The following is a 16905-nucleotide window of genomic DNA, read 5'->3' on the forward strand; positions in this document are numbered from 1 at the left end:
GGGTAAGGTAAGTCCCACGGGCAGCAGGCAGGCAGGAGGCAGCGGCTGCCCATCAAAACGAATCGGCTTGAGGCACTTTGGCTGCTTCAAGCTGAAATGGCCCAATCTGGTCCCAAACCAGATTCGGGTCATGCTGGGCCGTATCGGCCCACTTTTCCTCTGATTCAGGGCTCAGGCTCAAGGCAAAGCACACCCCTAATATTTACATGGGAGTAAACCCCACTGAATATTGTGCAGCATTCCAAATAAACATGCACGTAATTGTGGCTTCCTCCAGGAGGAATCTAACTCTGTTAAAGTCTGCCCAGAACATCCCACCTTTCTGACCGGGGACAGAGGAGACGAAATGTCCACACCATCTCTAATAGCAAAGTCAGGTGCTAGGTGCTGGTGGCTATGTAGCCAAAACAGGTCCACTGGGAAAAAAGAGGAAGATATATGCTTTGAAGAACTCCAAAGTTTGAAGATAAGAACATTAAAAAGTGCCCAGCAATAACATCATCAACAACAACAACGAGAACCCAAACTCAAAACAGCCCATTGACACCATGGGATCCTGCAATTTTGTTGGTGGAGGAAAGCAGAAAACTAGGTGTGGAAAGAGAGAATGAACTGAGTATCCTGAAAGGGGCATAGCTCACTGGTTGAAATCTTGAACAGGAGTACTCCATACTGCAACATTTTGTTGCATATCTCACTTATGCACTAAATCTTTCCCCATATAAAATGCACATTTACTTTAATTTGCTGCTACGTGCTCCCTGTGTCTACAACGGGGTGAGACTTCATATACAGAAGTCCCCAGCAGATAGGGACCGCACCTTCCTGAACTATTTTGGCTATTATTCAAGTGGGAACATGCCATTGTTGTCAAGTACTCCTGGACCAGTGTCTAGACTCAGTAATGGGCTGGATGAGGGCCAATAAACTGAGATTGAATCCTGGCAAGACGGGAGCCCTGTGGGTGAGTGGTTCCCGGGTCCGGGAGACAGGCTCATTCCCTGCTCTGGATGGGGTTGCACTGCCTCTGAAAGAACAGGTTCGTAGTTTGGGGGTACTCTTAGACCCATTTCTGTCGTTGGAGGCTCAAGTAGCCGCCATGGCTCGGAGTGCCTTTTACCATCTTTGGTTGGTTCGCCAACTACGGCCTTTCTGGGACAGGGATAGCTTGGCCACTATGGTACAGGCATTGGTAACCTCAAGACTGGATTACTGCAACGCGCTCTATGTGGGGCTGCCCTTGAAGCTGCTCCGGAAGCCGGAGCTAGTGCAGAATGCTGCAGCTCGGCTGCTGTCTGGAGCTGCCCCTTTCCAGCATGTAACTCCTCTGCTGAGGGAACTGCACTGGCTGCCTATTCGCTACTGGGCCAGGTTTAAGGTTCTGGTACTTGTGTACAAAGCCCTAAACAACTTGGGACCAGGATACCTGAGAGAGCGCCTTCTCCCCTACCAACCTGCCCCGGTCACTGAGGTCATCCGAGGGCCTGCTCCTGGTGGTTCCACATAGATCCATCCTCCGATTGGAGTCCACCAGGGGAAGAGCCTTCAGCGTGGTGGCCCCCCTCCTGTGGAATTCCCTGCCTCTGGAGGGCAGGCAGGCGCCAACCTTGTACTCCTTTCAGTGCCTCCTGAAAACATCTTTATTCCAAGAAGCCTTTCCTTAATGTGCAGCCTTGAATCTCTGTTTTTGCTTCTTTTAAATTTTGTTTTAACTGTTTTATTGTTTTTGTTTTTATTTTCATTTTGTCTTGTACACCGCTTTGAAATTTTTCAATGCGGAGCGGTATATAAATATTCTAAATAAATAAATAAGTACTCGTTTTTCACCATTTTAGACCTATCCAATCTAAACCAACCAAACTCTACATTGGATGATGATGATGATGATGTAGTTTGAAAAAGAAGGATGTTTCAATGCTATTATGTTGGGTAATTCACGCAGCCATGTTCCAAGCATACAAATTTATGTCTCAACCATTCTGATTTAAAATTAATATAATTAGAATTACCTGTTAGGAGCAATTATTATACATGGCAAACTTAGGAGGAACAATATCTATTACTTCTTCAAGGACTCTTTCTGCAGTTAGATAATTCATGGACTGAACGGAAATTTTAAGGCGTGTTTAATTATCTTTTATGATTGCATTTGTGCCTACTTTTTTCCCCCCAGTTATCATAAATTAAATATCTACTTATATTAAAAAGAGAGTTCCATGCATGCAAAATGAGATGCGATTTCATTTTTAAATTTTATTGTTTAAAAATTACATTGGCTAAAGCAATTAAATCATCCCATTGAAGAAATGTATCTTTCTGAATGCAAATGTGTGTACTTGCTTAGGAACATCCTGTATATTTTTGGATTGTCTTCGATATTTTTCATTTAATTGTTCTTTTTGCACAGTGGAGCTAATAGCCAAGCAATTTTAAGACATTTATCTCTGGTTTCAGAGTAACAAATATTTCTGGTGCACAGCTGTCTCTGGCTCTTGGTATGTTTGTTGTATGTTATCTGGAGAAGGATAGCATTTGGAGGCCACATTAAAATTCAGAAATTTGTTAAATATACAACTAATTTTGCTTTGGAGTCCCAGTGGTTTTCTTACTAATAATTGAAAAAATGCAAATGAGTTCAACTAATCTATGGATTGGCCGACCACACTACCCAGCTCTTTACCTTAATGAATTAAAAGTGCATCACGTCCAGATAAGTAAATTTTAAATGTGATGTGGTTAAAAAATAAATTAAAAAAAAATAAGGAAAGGGAGAAATTGGTTCATTTCCCTATTTTCTCGACTTAAAGCCTTTGCATATCTTTGAATCATGGCTATATTCCAAAATGAATGATTGCGTTTTGCTTCCTTGCTAGAAGCTGTAGCATTTTTTTCCCCAGTGTATGTTTGTCCTTTGGTGTAGTGTGAAGCAGGGTTGGGCAACTTGTGGTCCTCCAAATGTTTCGGCCTACAACTCCCATCATGCCTCACCATTGCCTATGCTGGCTAGGTGTGATAGGAATTGTAGGCCAAATAAGTAACACTAGAGGCCTTCAAGAGGCAGCTGGACAACCATCTGTCAGGGATGCTTTAGGGTGGATTCCTGCATTGAGCAGGGGGTTGGACTCGATGGCCTTGTAGGCCCCTTCCAACTCTGCTATTCTATGATTTTATGATTCTAATGGCTCAGGCAAAGTCTAAACATGCAGGAGAATGAATTGGGGATGAGGTGGTAGAGCCCTGAGATGTGTGATGGTCCATAACACTCCAATCTCTAGGAGGTATGGGAGAAGGGTTATCATTTTTGAATGCACTCATTCCTGAAACATTTCCCTGCAGGTAGGCAAGTAGTACACCAGGAAGCAGGGTGAATTTTTGCCCTTACATATTAAGTTTCATACTTTCTGGTCTTTATTTTTAAGTGAGAACACTAAAAATATTGTACATTCCCCACCAGGTAGAATGGTAAATCCATTCTGTCAACTTGGGATTCAACCACATTCAGTAGCATTGATAGCTCCAGCCTAAGAGACAGAGGTGTGGTGGTGAATCTGAATGTCCCCAATTCGAATTGCACCTCCATCATCAACTCATGAGGGGTGGCCTTATGGAAGCTGCTATGATATCTCCCTCTGAACAATAATAATGCTGGTCTACTTTATAAGGTTGCTCTGAGGGGGAGGGGAATGTGTCTTGGCCTACAACTTCTTTCAGGCCTAGCCATTGGTAAGGCATGATGGGAGTTGAAGACCAAAACATTTAGAGGGCCACAAGTTGCCACTCCCTGGTGAAAGGATTACCACAAGAACATATGAAGCACTTAGAGCAGTGGTTCTCAACCTTCCTAATGCCGCGACCCTTTAATACAGTTCCTCATGTTGTGGTGACCCCCAACCATAAAATTATTTTCGTTGCTACTTCATAACTCTAATTTTGCTACTGTTATGAATCGTAATGTAAATATCTGATATGCAGGATGTATTTTCATTGTTACAAATTGAACATAATTAAAGCATAGTGATTAATCACAAAAACAATATGTAATTATATATTGTGCAATATTTATTTCTAATTACAAATAAATGACCATTGGAAATATGTGTTTTCTGATGGTCTTAGGCGACCCCTGTGAAAGGGTCGTTAGACCCCCCAAAGGGGTCACGACCCACTGGTTGAGAACTGCTGACTTAGAGTGTTCAAGGTGCTATTGGGAAGGATTGCACTCAGAAAGGCAGCCTAGAAATACTTTCAATAAATCATGTCACATGTGCTGTAAGTTGTCATGCTCAACCCAGATAAAATCTTGTGTGTAGATTCTTTATTAGAGCAATTCTATCCCACCCTTTAGCCCAAAAAAGGCTTTCAGGGTGGCTTACAAAAATATTTCTTCAGACAGTCCCTGCTCCCACAGGCTTATAATTTAAGAAACATGACACAGAAAGAAAATAGATTGGGAGGGAGGAGGGGGGAAATGGAAATGTAGGCACTAGAGTCTTAGTTGCAAAGCTCAGAAGGCCCTGGACACAGTGGAAGAGCTGCTTTCTCTCCCTCTAATAGCCTCATACAGATCCAGAAATGGTAAAGGGATGCTTCACTGTGCCTTCCTTTCCCTCTCATGTCCTCAGCAGTGACGGTTGCTAGCAGGAGGGACGCTTACCTGCGTCCATCGCGGGCTTCAATTGAGGCCCCGGTTGAAGGCGGAAGTGAAGGCCGAGGCCTCTTCTGGCTTCAACCGGGGCCTCAATTGAAGCCCATGACGGATGCAGGTAAGGGGGCGGGGGGGTCTTATCTTGCGCCGCCGCCGCTGCCACTCTCCATGTAGTGACGGCGGCGAAGCCGGATCTCCCTCCGCGGAGCGGGAGACAGGCGGAGCGGTGCGAAGAGGATCGGGCCCGATCCAGATTTTCCAGATTGGGCCGTGCAGTGGATTGGGGGGTCTGTGCACACCCCTAATTATTATACTGTCTCATTCAAAGTTTTGGACAGTATTCCTGCATAAGAAGGGGGGAAAATGAGGATGGGTGAACATATGTCGTTCAAGCTCATTGGGCTTTTCCAAATTCTTCCTCAAAGTTTGGTTGAACTCGTCTACATTCCCAAACAGGAAAAATGCACAGCCGTTTTAAAAAATGCACATCCCTCCCCTCCCCCCCCTCCCCGGGCAGTAAAGCATGAAAATGCAGATTTTGCAGGAAATGCACTTTTGTGCTTGCACAGGTGAACGTTTCTGAATGCAGGCACAGCATTGGGAAATGCTGGGCACGTCTACACCAAGCAAGATATTCCACTATGCAAGCAGTATATAAAAGTCAGGAGCCACACTATGCTTTCATAGCAGTATTGAAGTGCCCTGACTACTGCTGGGACCCTTTGACACATGTACCGCTTTCATACCCCTCTATCTTGCTTGGTGTGGCTCCTGCCTTTTATATACTGCTTTCATAGTGCAATATCCTGCTTGGTTTAAATGAGACCTAAAAGAAAATATCCAGGAATTGCTTTCCTGCTCACAGTTGCATTCAGGGAGGCAGTTGGGGCATGCCTGCATGATTTGCGAACAGTAATGAAATTTGTGTACATCCCCAGGAAAACGTGGGTTGAGGTGTCTTTTTGATGCTGTAGTCAGTGTAGGGATGCTCAAGGATTTTGTTTTGTCCACGTGTCAGAGCAAACACACCTCTCATACTGATGTGCAGCTTATGATGCAGTTATCCTTTGGATTTCACTCATTTCTGAACATTGCAATGCAGTGCTTGGCTCCCCAAACATTTGGGAGATATTTTTTTTTATTACAACTCTCAGAATTTCTGACAATTGGCTGTGCTGGCTGAGGGTAATAGTCGGACACGTCTTCAGGGCACCAGGTTGGGAAGGACTAATCGATTCTTTTCTAGGTCTGATGCTACCTACGTGTAAAGAAAAGAAAAAAAGCCATTCCTTTTCGAATGCAAGCCATTGTTTCTTTGTCATTGCAGCTGTCATAAGTGTACAACAAAAGCCTTTTATTCCTTTCTGCTGTATGCAACTTTCCCCTCCTGTCTGGGGATTGCGATGCTAACTTATTTAAATGTCGGTCTGCTTCCTTTCTTGCAATCTTCAGCTATGTTAATGCTCCCAGTAGACAATGTCATTATTAAAATCAAAACTTAAGGAGGGCTTAAATACAAATCTATATGCAAATTGCATCTGTCATTTTTAAATTTTTATTTATTGTTGCATTTATATCCCGCCTTTTTTCCTCCAAGGAACCCAAGGCAGAGTACATAATCCTCACCCTCCTCTCCATTTTATCCTCACAACAACAACCCTGTGAGGTGGGTAGTGCTGAGAATCTGTGGCCTTAGCTAGACCTAAGGTTTATCCTAGGATCGTCCTGGGGTTGTCCCTGTCTGCTCCCGGGATATCCTGTGTGTCGTTTACATGAACAGGGATGACCCCGGGATGATCCCAGGATAAACCTTAGGTCTAGCTAAGGCCTCAGACTAGCCCAAAGTCACCCAGTGGGTTTCCATGGCTGAGTGGGGACTAGAACCCAGATCTCCCGACTCCAAGTCTGACACTCTGCACAAATTAAGCATTTTACAGTTGCAATGTACACAAATTGCAGCCAAAATCTGCACAAGTTATAGAAATGATGGGTGCTTGAATCCTGCCTGGATTGCTGCTGTCAGTCAGTTGGAAGAAGAAAGGAAAGGAACCTCTCGTGCAAGCACTTGAGTCGTTGCTGACTCCTAGAGGGACGTCTGCTTTCGCTGACGTTTTCTTGGCAGACTTTGTAGCGGGGTGGTTTGCCATTGCCTTCCCCGGTCGCAGTTACCTTTCCCCCAGCTAGCTGGGTACTCATTTTACCGACCTCGGAAGGATGGAAGGCTGAGTCAACCTGAGCCAGCTGCCTGAGAACCAGCTTTCGCTGGGATCGAACTCAGGCTGTGGGGAGTTTCAGCTGCAGTATCTGCCGCTTACCACTCTGCGCCACACGAGGCTCCAGTCAGTTGGAAACATTGGGCTAAATGGGCCAAGAGTCTGACTCAGTATAAGGCAGCTTCCTATGTTCCTATATGTGTCAATGACCCTCCTTCCCCCTTCTTTGTTTGCTTGGGGAAAGCAGGAATGACTGATAGTGGTGAGATGCCAACTCCATTTTGAGTTGAGCACATCTTGAACCAGCATTCATAGCCTCACACCATTTCTGATTGAAAAAGAAAGAAAGAAAGGTTAATCCATAATTCCCAGACCATTCACTCCTTCATTGTCGCCTCAAGTGACGGCTTTGGTTGCCTTGAGCAATTGGACTGACCTCAGAAGAATGTTTAAAGGCACGCGCCTCCTCGCTCCCTCCCTACTCTGACATTTGATGCTTGTTGCGAAGGAGCCATTCAACAGCCTACGATGTTTGATGGCAGATCTCGGCGGTAATTTAAAATATCCTAATTTAATAGAGTATGATCGGCTATTTGCCAACAAATACGCAAGTTGCGTCGTAAATCATGCGGTGGAATGGTACAAGACCATTATGCCGGGCGATATATCACAGCTCTCGGTTGCGTTGGCATGTTGTTGCCATAATCATGTTACTATCCATCTTAAAACTTGTTTTTCTTTCAAAAGGGAAAGATGGAAAATAAGCATCTGTCTGTGTGGGCAGGGGGAAATGTTCTTGAATCTGGAGATTAAAAATTAATTACCAGTTTGAGGGACGCATGACGATGAATCATTTTAACCAATTAACTAAAGTCCTCATAATTGTTGGCAGTGTATGTGGGTTAAGTTTGCGCTCTCTCTCTCTCTCTCTCTCTCTTCCGGATATAACTATGACCAACGGTGGAACTGTTCAGACTTCAAAGAAATGCTAATATAGCCTGGGGATCCCTCCATACACCATTGTTGATTTTAGATGAATGTGGACAAGATCAGGGTCAAGGAAGCTCCATGTGAGCCCCTGTGAACTTTCCAAGGAAACACAGCTGGTGCCCAGTTTGGCTCAGCAATACTACAAATGAGAAGGATCTTGGAATTGTTGTAGATTACAAGCTGAATGACAGCCAAAAGTGTGATGTGGCTGCAAAAAAATCAAATGCTATTTTGGGCTGCATTAATAGAATTATAGCTTTCAAATCACGAGAGGTACTGGTTCCTCTCTATTCAGCATTTGTTTGGCCGCATCTTGAGTATTGTGTCCAGTTCTGGGCACCACACTTCAAGAAGGACGCTCTCCCACCCTAGAGGCCTTCAAGAGGCAGCTGGACAACCATCTGTCAGGGATGCTTTAGGGCGGATTCCTGCATTGAGCAGGGGGTTGGACTCGATGGCCTTGTAGGCCCCTTCCAACTCTGCTATTCTATGATTCTATGAAATAAAACCATGTATTAACAGTACGTTGAAAGCAGTTCATATTACAGCTTCCATTACAGCCAGTTCAGTCCTGTAATGCTACAGTGACCACCAGGGTGGTGTAGAAGCTAGAATATTTGTCTCGGATGAAAGCAACCTGGGTTCAATTCCTAGTCAGTTACGAAGGCCCCCTGGGTGATCTTAGTCCAGTTGCTCTCCCTCTCAGCCTAATCTACCTTACAAGGTATATTCTCAAGTTGCATCTGATTTGTTGGAGAGAGAGAGAAGCCAGAGTTCCGGGTTGGGATGTTACACTAAACAGCCCAGGCATGCCTGAGTCGTTTGGCCGCTCCAGTTGGCAGGAAGAGCAGTGTGGGAGTGATCTAGCCTCATGAACAAGCGGCTGGCTCATTTATGGCTCATTTATGGTAACCCAGGGATAACAACAAACGTCTTGGTTACTTATGCATGCAAACCAGGTCAGTCTACAACATGCATATCCCAGGTTCGTCTCTAGGCCATCCCTGTGTGTCCAAATGATGCATGGGATCCCAGGGTCAAACGGGGACGACAACTCACTTTCCCCTTGATTACTGCACCCACAGTTACCCCATTTTCCCCCATGGTCCTGGGACAACCCCGAGGACCATGGGCAGTGTGGCGAGGGCTCATGGATCCTCAAATGGGCATGGAGCTGCACAGCGTGTCTCCATGCCCATCAGGGGTGGGGTGGATGTAGCATTTTTGCCATTCCTTGGATGGTGGTGCTGAGTTCTCTGTTTTCCCTTTTTCTTTACAATGGCTCGAAGAAGAAGAAGAAGAAGAAGAAGAAGAAGAAGAAGAAGAAGAAGAAGAAGAAGAAGAAGAAGAAGAAGAAGAAGAAGAAGAAAGCCAAACCACACCAGAACATCCCTGTTGGCTTCTGGGATTATGGGTGGTGTATGGACCCAAGGGAAGGATCCTGGAAGTGATTAAGCCCAAGATCCTCCCCCCACTCCTGAGTCCTGGAAGGCTCATAGGTGTAGATGAGCACCTCAATTTCACTGGTTGTAGTGAAACAGGAGGGGGAACAGGTATCTTTATTTTTGAGCCTTCCAGAATGAAGTGGTTGCCAATTTCTAGAAGGCTGGATGAGGTCCTATCTCTTCTTTTTCTTTAATTTTTTTCAAGAATTAGGAAAAATTATCAATCAAGAGATTTGCAAAACACATATTTATTGAATATGTACATTAAAGAAAATAGAGACATAAATGAAAAAGAAAGATTAATTGGATTTTTGTTGACAGCCACGAGGCAATTAATAGCGAGTACCTGGAAGACAACTTAGTTGTTGACAGTATCTATGTGGAAAAAGAAAATTTGGGGTATAGCAATAAATGTAAAATTGACACAGAAGTTAAGAATACATAGAGGAACAAAGAAAATATATACTTTCAAGAAGCACTGGCAAAAATACATAGACTATATGAAAAAAGAATCGAACAGAATAACTTTAACAGAAGGTTATTGAAATTTGTGGGACTCATGAAAAGAAGAGTATAAAGAAATGAAGTAGAAAAAATACTAATATACCACCCTGGAATAGAAAAAGAAAATGAAAGATGTAAGAAGAAATTTTTTGAAATGGACCCAGCCTGGGGAGGGATTCTGTATTAGTGTTAATGTGTTTTGTTTTTGTTTTCATTGTATTTTATTTTTATTTTTGAAAACTAAAAAAAAGTAAAGAAAGAAAGAAATCTGGAAGAGGCTACTCTTTCCTCCATAACACTTCTTATTAAGCTCTTTCATAAGATATTGGTCAAAGCTTATAGTCATAGGTGAGAATAATTTTATTTATAGTGAACCCTGCCCTTCTGGTTCTTGCCATTTTTCTTTGAGTGAGTACTTCTCTAAAAACTGAGCTCTTGTTGGGTTGAACTTTCTACAGTAGTTTTATTCTTGCTTTCAAATGTCATAATATTTAGGTCCAGGTTATTTGAAAGACCGTATTCTCCCTTATGAGCCTGCCCGTGCTTTGAGATCTTCTGGAGAAGCCCTTCTTTCAGTCCCACCATCTTCACAGGCGTTCTTGGTGGGAACATGGGAGAGGGCCTTCTCTGTGGGTGTTCCAGTGCTCTGGAACTCTTTTCCCGGGGAAGCTAGGGCCTAATCTACACCAAGCAGGATATTGCACTATGAAAGTGGTATATAAAAGGCAGGAGCCACACTACTGCTTTATAGCAGGATTGAAGTGCACTGACAACTGTTGGGGCCCATTGATACATACCATGTACTGCTTTCATAGTGCTATATCCTGCTTGGTGTGGCTCCTGCCTTTTATATACTGCTTTCATACCTCTTTCATAGTGCAATATCCTGCTTGGTGTAGATTAGGCCTTGACAGGCTTTCGGAAGCAGGCTAAAACTTGTTTGTTTCAGCAGGCCTTTGGAGAATAATCTGGCCCTCCATCTATGTTAATGACTTATAATTTTCTTGTGTATTTTAAACGTTTATGTTTGTTTGTTTTTCATGTATGTTTTAAACTTTGTAAGACCGCCTTGAAGCCCAGTATTGAGGAAAAGGTGGGATACAAATAAATATAATAATAATAATAATAATAATAATAATAATAATAATAATGTTACTATATTACACTTTTTTATAATTGAAAGCCACCTTGGATATTATTTGAATACCAACGCAGAATACAAATAATAAATATGCCCCAAAATAAGCACAACCCTCTCAGCTAGTGATGTGCAAGGTCTCTTGACTGGTTTGTTCTGATGCATCTGGGACATCAGCCTGAATAAGCTCGAGCCGTCAACCGTGCTAAATGTGCACTGTTACAAGTTTATCATTTCACAAGTTTCCCGTTCAACTCGGTGGGAATTTCAGAATGTCTGAAAATATCATGCGGAGTCTTGAAAACTGCTGAGCTTTATGGTCTTTATACGCTTAGTATGTCGGCACTGATGCCATTGCCTGCGGTCAGATCAACACACTGGGGGAGGGGATTTTCAAGCTTTCCCTTTAAATAGTTTGTTGTCATGGTTTTAGTAGTGTTTTGTGTATACATTTGAATCACAGGTTGGATATTTGGGTCCCACATAGCTGGGGATGGTGATTTTTTTATTTATTTTTTGCTCTCATGCCATAATTCCCATCTTCCTTTTCTTGGAGCTTAAATAACAGTTGCAACACAAGAACTGATAGCTGTATTGGAAAAGGAGTGTAAAATATGACCTAAGAATGCCCTTGTGAAGGCTTCTGATATCAACTGATGGGAGGTGGCCATAACAGCAATTTCATCTTGCTTTTCGCTTATCTGTAAAGCATGCAGAGATGGCCTCATTGTATCAGCAGCCCAAGGTGTTGTCTGCTATTAGGCATACCCATAATAGCATCTTCTGGCATTCTCCGTGGTACTTCAAGAGATCCGGGGCTATACTTTGTGGCTTGCATCACCAAGCAAAATGTCTTGAGCTGGCTCATGTGCAGGGAAATGAGAGACAATGGCCAAAGTCTTTGCAGAGTTGGTGCAGGTCACATACACGTTTGATGTGCGGAATTAGTGGCTCATCTTCTTAGGAGTTTGGCCCATTGTGCAGGTCAGAATTGCATCCGACTGTTCTCATATCATATCACCTAGATTCACATTAGCTTTAAAGATGAATCAGTAAAAGCATTGTTAGAATCCAGGGGCCCTTCCACACGTCGTCCCCAGAGCGCATCTATTCGACCCCAGTGCACTCTGAGGACGATCGTGAAACTTCCCTGTAAAAGAAACGATGAAAAGATGTCCTCTGCGCCGCTGCCGCTGGCGGCGCCACCCAGCTTCCTGCTCCCCGGCCGGCTCGGAGAGCTTTTTTTGAAGACGTTGGGAGAGAGCTTCTTCCGCTCTCTCCTCCACCTTCTTCTGCCGAGCTATCGTCCCGGGCGGGAAGCAGGAAGCTGGGTAGCGGCGGCGCCAGTGCCGGCGCGGAGGACGTCTTTTCGTCGTTTCTTTTACAGGGAAGTTTCACGATCGTCCTCAGAGTGCACTGGGGTCGAATAGATGCGCTCTGGGGACGACGTGTGGAAGGGCCCCAGGTTAATAAAAGGTCCTGGCATGGCATCTGAGGGAGATTTAATTTTAGCCTCAGAATAAGCAAGATCGGGTTTTCCGCAAGTTGTGGGTGCATATATAATCCTTTTTTTTCTGGTTAAATTATTCTGAAATAATACTCTTCAGTACAGATCACAAATGCATACTGAAATCAGCATTGCATTGAAAATGGTGCACTGAAATGCTGGGATACACCCATTTTTCCCTCTAAGTGGATGCACCCCCATGTCTGTCTTAGAGTGCTTTATAGCAGTCTGTGCGTCTTTTGTAGAGAGATTATTTTTGGACAACGTTTTCGCCAGCAAGATGATCAGATCATCTCCATAAGCATCACATCCCTTCATGCCAGTCCTACAATCACCCTCTGATCACTTTCTCTCTTTTCTTTCCCCATTTCTCCAGCTGGACAGCGCCACGTCCCTCATCCAAGCCGCTAAAAACCTGATGAATGCTGTGGTCCTTACTGTAAAAGCTTCATACGTGGCTTCGACCAAATATCAAAAGGTCTACGGAACGGCTGCGGTCAACTCACCTGTCGTGTCTTGGAAGATGAAGGCACCAGAAAAGAAACCATTAGTCAAGAGAGAAAAACCGGAGGAATATCAGACGAGAGTGAGGAGAGGTTCTCAGAAGAAACACATTTCTCCAGTACAAGCTCTAAGTGAATTTAAAGCGATGGATTCCTTCTAATTCACTAGGCTTCGTCACAAGGGGTTTTTCTATTTCCTTTCTTGTTTTGTATGCGTACCTGCCGACTTGTATGCGTCCGGCATGGGGAAACAAAGATAATGAAGCAGTGTCAATTTGCATGCAACCTGAGACTTTATTAAAGTCATTAAGCAATCCACAATTTCCCTTCCCAAAAGACACAGGGTGTTTCTTACACTGACCTCTGTTCCCACAATAGCAAAAAAAGAAATTATCCCCCCCCCCCTAAAAAAAAAATGTATTGTAAGACCAGGGTGGAGGAAAGGGAGGCAGTCAATCCTGAAGGATGGAAAGCAAATCCTTAATGCATGCAAGAAACATTAGATTGGCAGGAATATTTATAGGGGGGAAACCTGGAAGTTGCCATGGTAGACCATAAGAGCTTGTATTGCTTTTGTTACAGTGCAATCATGTAACTAGCCAATATGCTTGAATGTGTGGCCCAGATAATGAGACAATTTAACTTTGAGTCATCTTCATTATGGTATGTGAATTTTTAACAAAGATGGTGATAAAAAATTAACACTTCTTTTAACCCACATTTTCATCTTTCGTTTCTAGTAGTGTTATGACAATGCTTCTGTATCAACAATTCCCACTTGACATGAACAAAGTTTCTCTCCCTCCCTTTCTCTCTCTCTCTCTTGTTTAAAATTGTTTTCTTTTTGCCAATTGAATTTCTTCTGGTGGAGTATGAAGCACAACATGGTGGTTGACATTGCCTTTTGTATTATTATTATAATTATATTATTATTCTTAATATTATTAGACATAGAAGAACCGGTGATGGAATGTGTAGAGACATGGGAACTGACACGTGTGAGAATTTAGAGGCAAATATGTAGGTGTAGATTTGGATTGCAAGGTATCTGATATACCGCCGTAACCGCTAACTCTCAATAAACTTATTTAACCTTGGAATTTTCAGTACGACTCATAATGTTCAACCAGTCTGTTGTTTTATAGACATATTTCCTCCCAACCAATTGTGTTGCATAGTGCAATAAGGCCACAGCTAGACCTAAGGTTTATCCTGGGATCATCCAGGGTTCGCCCCTGCCTGAGCACTGGATCCCCTGTGTGTCACCTAGATGAACAGGTTTGACCCCTGGACGATCCAGGGATAAACCTTAGGTCTAGCTATGGCCTTAGAGAAGAGAAGACTGAGGGGAGACATGATAGCACTCTTCAAGGACTTGAAAGGTTGTCCCACAGAGGAGGTCCAGGATCTCTTCTTGATCCACCCAGAGTGCAGGACACAGAATAATGGGCTCAAGTTACAGGAAGCCAGATTCTGGCGAGACATCAGGAAAAACCTCCTGACTGTTAGAGCAGTATGACAATGGAACTCATTACTTAGGGAGGCCATGGGCTCTCCCACACTAGAAGTTTGTAAATGAATGTCAAAACGAATGACTTCAAATGAAGTTTAAAACCTCAGGGAGTTGCACAGTTAATAAGCTTCCAGTGTGCCCCGTGTACCAGTTGAAGTCCATGGTTGACATAGATCCAAAAGCCATTCTGTGGAGTAGTGCTGTTCTCCATAAACACCGCAGGAATGCCAACTTTCTGTCTAACAGAGCTCACTCCAGCTTGTGTTTCAGGCTCCCTGTGCAAGCAATGCTCATGCCAGGGCCTATTGCTCAATGATTGGACTGAACAGTATGAACTGACAACATCACATCTTCATCTAATTCTGAACTGGGAACATCTCAGATATATGAGCTAATTTCTTGTGTGGGGGTTGAAAGGGCACCTTGCCAATGGACTGTTGCCTTCCTTGGTCCAAACAGCCAGGCAGTGTTGCTGAGTGGCTTGGCTGCGTAAAGAGAGGAAACTTCCCTAACATAAGAATGTATAAAGAGCCATACTGGTTCAGAACAAGGATTTATCGACCTTGTTCACATGACAAGCTAAGCCACGGTGGTGAAATGATTTGAGCTAAACATTGGCCCCATTCAGAAGACACCTTAAACCATGGCTTTAACCACGTTGGTCAAGCCAGAAAGCCGGGCTGTGTTCAGAAGACACCATAAGCCACGGCTTTAACCATACTGAATAAAGCGAAAAGCCTTATTCACCATGGTTAAAGCCATAGTTTAAGGTGTCTTCTGAATGGGCCCACTATGGATTAGTGCGTCATGTGAACCATGGCTTACCACGTTGTGTGAACCATTCCTAGCCAAGGGGCTACATACATGTTCACTAACCGTTTGCTGCAAAAAGGGTTAAAGGCCTAACCATGGCTTAGTGCTTCATCTGAACAGGTCCATCTAGTCCAGCACACAGTAGCCAAACAGCTGCATGTGAGAAACGCCAAAGGAGGACAAGAGTGAAATAGCAGTCTCCCACCTGGGTTTCCCAGGTGTACGTAAGCATACTGTCTGAGGGCTCATCTACACCAAGCAGGTATTCCACTACGAAAGTGATATGAAAGTGGTATATAAAAGGCAGGAGCCACACTGCTGCTTTATAGTGGTACTGAAGTGCACGAACAACTGTTGGACCCATTGACATGCACCATATTCCGCTTTCATACCGCTTTCATAGTGCTATATCCTGCTTGGTGTAGATGTGTCAATGGGCCCCAACAATTGTCAGTGTACTTCATTCCCACTATAAAGCAGTAGTGTAGATCCTGCAGTGCACTTCAATACCACTATAAAGCAGTCGTGTGGCTCCTGCCTTTTATATACCGCTTTCATACCACTTTCAAAGTGGAATATCCTGCTTGGTGTAGATGAGCCCTGATACTGGAGACAGAATATAGCCATTAGGACTCATAACCATTCATACCCTTATCCTCCACAAGGATGTTCCATGTCCCAGAGTGCAGGACACGGAATAACGGGCTCAAGTTAAAGGAACCCAGATTCCGGCTGGACATCAGGAAAAACTTCCTGACTTTTAGAGCAGTATGACAATGGAATCAGTTGCCTGGTGAAGTTGTGGGCTCTCCCACACTAGAGGCCTTCAAGAGGGGGCTGGACCACCCTCTGTCAGGGATGCTTTAGGGTGGATTCCTGCATTGAGCAGGGGGTTGGACTCGATGGCCTTGTAGACCTTTTCCAACTTTGCTATTCTATGATTCTATGATTCGTTTGGAGCTGGTGTGGAGCTGCTCTTGCTGCATTGGGCACAAGTCCCTCCTTCACATCTGCAGCTGAATTAGAAGAACATGATTATTAAAAGAGGAATGTCCAAAGAGACGAAAGGGAAGCAAAGGACACTTAATGAAAACAAACCTGTACTATAAATCTATGTCACCTCTGCTGTACTCAAAATGTAACTTCCTTCCATGTAGAAGCCTCTGGAGAATATGACACACGCAGCCTTCCTCCTAATGGGAAGGAGTGCCGGATTCAGAGCATGGTGTTTTGCAATGACAAGGGATCCCAAAGGAATGAGAACTTTGCCCTTTAATCAGATTTAGCCAGGGAAGGGGGGAAGTTGTTTACACCCCCATGTGTGTCACCAATAAAATTCTAATCATGCACACAGAAAACATGTATGTTCTCCTTACCAGGCTGGGAGCCAGCTGTTAATTAGGAGCTATTTTCTGGCAAGCCAGTGATCTCAAAAGGAGGATTCTGGTTGATATGTTTAGAACATGAGAAAGACGTTGGTGTGTGTGGGGAATGTGCTTGCCTTCTAAAAAGCCATGGAGACAAGCAGCCTGACCGAGAACACCTGTACCAGGTAGAAGAAACTCAGCAGGGGAAGTGGAACCTCATGCTATGTACATCACAAAAGTCCGCTGCATAGCAGCATTCATGTGTTC

General features: G+C 43.8%; 1 protein-coding gene across 2 annotated transcripts in view; it reads left to right on the forward strand.

The window, feature by feature from the left end:
• The window catches only part of CTNNA2 (catenin alpha 2), a 695903-nt gene extending 681858 nt beyond the window's left edge, over positions 1-14045 (forward strand). For both annotated transcript variants that reach the window (XM_063135156.1, XM_063135157.1), the window contains one exon: positions 12819-14045. In XM_063135156.1, the coding sequence (XP_062991226.1) occupies positions 12819-13106 (288 nt within the window). In that variant the 3' untranslated portion in view covers positions 13107-14045. The remainder of the gene's footprint in view (positions 1-12818) is intronic.
• Positions 14046-16905: the final 2860 nt, after the last annotated feature.

This window comes from Elgaria multicarinata, chromosome 10, assembly GCF_023053635.1.
Source record: "Elgaria multicarinata webbii isolate HBS135686 ecotype San Diego chromosome 10, rElgMul1.1.pri, whole genome shotgun sequence".
Lineage (NCBI taxonomy): Eukaryota > Metazoa > Chordata > Lepidosauria > Squamata > Anguidae > Elgaria > Elgaria multicarinata.